This window comes from Cucurbita pepo, chromosome LG06 (genome assembly GCF_002806865.2).
Source record: "Cucurbita pepo subsp. pepo cultivar mu-cu-16 chromosome LG06, ASM280686v2, whole genome shotgun sequence".
NCBI classification, from domain to species: Eukaryota; Viridiplantae; Streptophyta; class Magnoliopsida; order Cucurbitales; family Cucurbitaceae; genus Cucurbita; species Cucurbita pepo.
In genome coordinates, this window is record NC_036643.1 from 7188972 (window position 1) to 7194159 (window position 5188).

General features: G+C 34.0%; 2 protein-coding genes across 2 annotated transcripts; both read left to right on the plus strand.

Moving 5' to 3' along the window:
• Positions 1-1898: 1898 nt before the first annotated feature.
• LOC111797461 lies at positions 1899-2729 on the plus strand. The gene is made up of 3 exons (XM_023680461.1): positions 1899-1988; positions 2155-2369; positions 2465-2729. Exons 1-3 carry the CDS (start codon positions 1899-1901, stop codon positions 2727-2729), a joined length of 570 nt encoding a protein of 189 aa, XP_023536229.1.
• Positions 2730-3708: 979 nt separating this feature from the next.
• On the plus strand, positions 3709-4925 carry LOC111797462. The gene is made up of 3 exons (XM_023680462.1): positions 3709-3716; positions 4383-4565; positions 4661-4925. The coding sequence occupies exons 1-3, from the start codon at positions 3709-3711 to the stop codon at positions 4923-4925; spliced, it is 456 nt and encodes a 151-aa protein (XP_023536230.1).
• Positions 4926-5188: the final 263 nt, after the last annotated feature.

A 5188-nucleotide genomic window follows, 5' to 3' on the forward strand; every position in this document is an offset into this window, starting at 1 on the left:
ACTTTTTATTAGAATAGTATTACATAAAGCAGTCACAACTTGAGTAGAAAAGAAAAGATTTTATGTGCAGTAAGACGAAGGTGATGGTTTTGTCTAAGAATTTAAGGATGAATTGGTTGGAATATCTTTGTTTGTCTAAGAAAAGATTTTATGTGCAGTAAGACGAAGACGAAGGTGATGGTTTTGTCTAAGAATTTAAAGATTTTTTCAACTCAACCCGTGCCTACCTAGCATTATAGTGAAAGGGAAAAATTTGCATAAATGCCATATTTAAGAGTTTTTTTTTCCTTTATATCCATATGTACAACCTCGCCGTTATAGTCAAACCTTTATATATAGATAGAAAAGAAAAGAAGATATGATTTGTGTTATTCACCCTTCATTTTTTTCGAGATATTTTTAATATTAGATATTTTGTGTTTGTTTTTGCTTCCTAATTATACATGTATGGGTATTTATGATCGAGCTATCCAAATTGAAAAATTTTATATCTTACATCAAAAAGTGGGATTGAGCATCAAACATTTGATAGTTCATGAGTTGATAATGAGAGCTCGTTACTATTCCGTCGTTCATGTTGTTGATCGATAAACCTTCTCCATCAAATTGAGGTTTAATACAGTTATAAGAAATAGTGGAGTGGTCATTGGTGTTGCAGTTCATGACCCTAGTGGAAAAAGTATAATATTAGCTAGTTGTATCGAGCTTGTCAAAAGAGTATTTCTTCATGAAGGTATTTCTAAAGTATTAAAGGTGTGTATTCATTTCTTACTGCTTAAAGAATATCGGGCTATCCTCTCGAACCTTTTGCACAAAATACTTTGATAAGTAAACAACCTTTAAACGTTTGTTGATTCTATCAGCAACTAACATCGATGCAGTAGAGACCAAGACCATCTTTTTTGTTGATCATAAGTGCAACTAGGTAGCTCGTGAACTTGCTACACACGCTTAAAAACATACACGATTGATGTCTTGGCTAGAGGATCACCCTCCACAATTCGACCATCTTATCACCTTCCATCTATGCATTACTTCGTTTTTTTTTTTTTTATGTTTTTTCTATTATGCACGCTAAAATAAGAACTCAAATTATAATAATTGGGTAGGATTCATCCCGTGGTTCACAAGTAATTTTGAACACTCCCACATGCATCAATCGGTGCGTTTTGTTGTTCGTTTTTTTTCGACCCATACCTTTCTCGTAGGATCATTACAGTCAGACACATTAATCTAGTCGACATGAGCTTGTTACTTACACCTGAAGACATAGGACCTATGATAATTTGGCATGGAAATCACCCTCGACCAGTCGACTCTCTTGCTACCTTTCATTTAGTGATTTGTTTTATGTTTTTCTCGTACATATCCTTAAAAATAAAAAACTAAAATCAGAAAGGTTAGATTGATTAAGTTATTCACAAGTAATTTTGAACATTGTTCATTGTTTGTTTTTTTTTTTTTTTTTTTTTTTTTTTTTTTTTTTTTTTTTTTTTTTTTTTTTTTTTTTTTTTTTTTTTTTTTTTTTTTTTTTTTTTTTTTTTTTTGTTTTGTTTTGTTTTTTCTGGGCTGCCATTCATTAATAGGGTTAAAAATTAACCCTAGATAAAACCAATGCCAGCTGGCGCCAAGTGAGTTTTTAAAAGTCCATTTTTATTTCTCAATGAATCATTTTCCATGTGGATTTAAAAAAACGACAAATTCCTAATTAAAGTAAAAAAAACAACCCAACAAAAGAAAAACTATTTAATTCCATATTTTAATTAAGCCTTCCACGGTATGCATGGGAAGATAATGAGTATTATAAATATCAATCATTCACTAATCTCATTCCATATTCTTCCGGTTCTGTTGTCCATTTTTCTGAAAACTCTTTTTTTCTATTTATCTTTGGATCAATGGCCGTGTCTATGAAGATAATGTCTCTTACTGTCGCAACTTTAGGTGTGATATCATTTATATTTGGAGTTGTAGCGGAGAATAAGAAGGTAAGCTTCTATTCATAAATTGTTTGATTCTTATTGTGGAGATATTTGTGCATTTGAAACAATCACAACAAGATGAGAACCTCTCAACCCATGCAATATCATATAACTTTCCAAGCACCCTCATTGATGGTCACTGTCCTTTCTTGTTGTGTTTGCTTATGGGCAGCCTGCATCTGGAACTCCCATCCCAGGCAAAGGCATTGTTATCTGTCAATATCCAGCGGACCCAACTGTGGCCTTGGGATATCTTTCTGTTGCGTTTCTTCTTGCTTCTTCAATTGCAGGATACTTTTCTTTGTTCTATCCTTACCAACGAAAATCCGTTCCTCGAGGTGCCTTGTTTAAGAGCACCAGTTTCTCTATTTTCTTCAACATTGCCCTGTAACTTCTCTTTCTAAATTACATCCTTTACTCTTAATTGTTACCTAAAAAGTTATTTCGAAACGTTATCAATCAAGCTACCTCTGTGTTTGCAGGTTCACAACTGGATTGGCTATAACTTTGCTCGTATGGCCTACTGTCACCGAGCAAATTCACTTGACTCGCAATGTTCATCACAATCTCGAGACAGCATGCCTAACCGCTAAGACCGGTCTTCTGGGTGGTGGTGCATTTCTATCCCTTGATTCATCCCTCTTCTGGTTGGTTGCCCTGATGTTGGCTGGAAATGCTCGAGAGGACTACTTTGATGAAATAGAGGAAAACGGAGACAGTGCTGAGGCTCTTAAGAACAACGCATGAAATTTCCTTGTTTGGAGAGAATAATAATTCAGGTTCACAATTAATAATTCAGGTTCACTTTATTGTGATTTACTAGTGATGGACTATTAAGTAAGGACTTACGTGTAAATATGATATTCCAAGGAATGTTCCTATGTAAAATTATAGCATAATTGTATGAGTTTTTATTTTCACTCTTTATTAACAAATGACAACATTTTTCATTTTGAGTGGTAACCTATAATAATTGTAAAAAAAAAATAAAATTATTTTGTAGTTTTGAACTGAGTAATATAACATAAATTAATATGTAGCACTTGCCTTAAGGTCGGGATCTAAAATTCACGTAATCAATTGTACTTGAGTGTAAGGAGAAAGCCTGCTAATGCAAACCAAGTAAGTGACCTTACTATCGGTTTGGTTAAAAGTTGATGTTTGTATGATGACATGTGCCTCGTGGTTCCATATATGATATATGCTTGATATATGTGAAATGTTTACGGAACGATGTGACTATTGTGTGTGTATAAAACGATATGACTAAGATATCTTTATGGTATGATATGACTGGAATATGTTTATGAAACGATATGACTAGGATACGTTTAGGAAACGATACGACTAGGATATGTTTATGAAACGATATGGCTAGAATATGTTTATGAAACGATAAGACTAGGATACATTTAGAAAATGACATGACTATGATATGTTTATGAAACGATATAATTAGGATATGCGTATGAAATAATATGACTAAGATATGTTTATGAAATGAGATGACTATGATATATTTATGAAACGAGATGATAAAATATGTTTATGAAATGACATGACTATGATACGTTTATGAAATGATATAACGATGATATGTTTATGAAAGAATATGACTAAGTTCTGTTTATGTAACAATATGACAGTGATGTGTTTACAAAAAAATATGGTTATGATATGTTTACGAGATGATAAGTCCATGATATGTTCGTGATACAACGTGACTATGAGATGGTACGTGAATGTTATGATCACACGTGATATGATGATGTACTGATGATATGATAAATGTAATGGTATAACACGTTTGGCGATATAGTACATGATATGCTGATGATATGATGTATGTATGATATGACATGATATGACACGATGCATAATATGAATGATATACCACAAAAATGTGTGGACATAATGCACAACCACAATTTATGTAAGGAAACTATGATAAAGATTATATGATATGAAGGAAAAATGGAAGGGGTCGTCTTACATGATAATGAATAAAAATGTTGGGATCTCATGCATTATTGTGCGTTCATGCATCCACGAATACCCCTCTTTTACTATGAAACGGACACGTACACTACGAGGTAGAAAAATGATCATTATGTTTATCATAATGTTACAACGGTCGTTATGCCTATCTGGTGTCCGACATCAACAACTCTAGAGAATGCTCGCCAGATCATGAAAGGGGCCCAGGAGGTGTGCGAACCGACTGGTGGATTCATACTCGCACGTGTGGATCGTTTGTACAACAGTAAATACACATCTCATTAACTCGTTTAGTATAAACACCTAAGGAATATAGACTTATACGATGGGTCCTACACATGATTGTATGTATTTGCAGCTAACCCCAGGGTCGCTTAGTGAGTATTTCTTATAATACTCAAGTCACGTGCTACTGCNATATCCAGCGGACCCAACTGTGGCCTTGGGATATCTTTCTGTTGCGTTTCTTCTTGCTTCTTCAATTGCAGGATACTTTTCTTTGTTCTATCCTTACCAACGAAAATCCGTTCCTCGAGGTGCCTTGTTTAAGAGCACCAGTTTCTCTATTTTCTTCAACATTGCCCTGTAACTTCTCTTTCTAAATTACATCCTTTACTCTTAATTGTTACCTAAAAAGTTATTTCGAAACGTTATCAATCAAGCTACCTCTGTGTTTGCAGGTTCACAACTGGATTGGCTATAACTTTGCTCGTATGGCCTACTGTCACCGAGCAAATTCACTTGACTCGCAATGTTCATCACAATCTCGAGACAGCATGCCTAACCGCTAAGACCGGTCTTCTGGGTGGTGGTGCATTTCTATCCCTTGATTCATCCCTCTTCTGGTTGGTTGCCCTGATGTTGGCTGGAAATGCTCGAGAGGACTACTTTGATGAAATAGAGGAAAACGGAGACAGTGCTGAGGCTCTTAAGAACAACGCATGAAATTTCCTTGTTTGGAGAGAATAATAATTCAGGTTCACAATTAATAATTCAGGTTCACTTTATTGTGATTTACTAGTGATGGACTATTAAGTAAGGACTTACGTGTAAATATGATATTCCAAGGAATGTTCCTATGTAAAATTATAGCATAATTGTATGAGTTTTTATTTTCACTCTTTATTAACAAATGACAACATTTTTCATTTTGAGTGGTAACCTATAATAATTGTAAAAAAAAAATAAAATTATTTTGTAGTTTTGAA

Excerpts from the sequence above, each read along its gene's own strand:
- LOC111797461 (XM_023680461.1), top strand. The coding sequence starts at position 1,899 with ATGGCCGTGTCTATGAAGATAATGTCTCTTACTGTCGCAACTTTAGGT. Across the intron at positions 1,989-2,154 it reads TTGTAGCGGAGAATAAGAAG|CCTGCATCTGGAACTCCCAT; the intron begins GTAAGCTTCTAT and ends GCTTATGGGCAG. Across the intron at positions 2,370-2,464 it reads ATTTTCTTCAACATTGCCCT|GTTCACAACTGGATTGGCTA; the intron begins GTAACTTCTCTT and ends CTGTGTTTGCAG.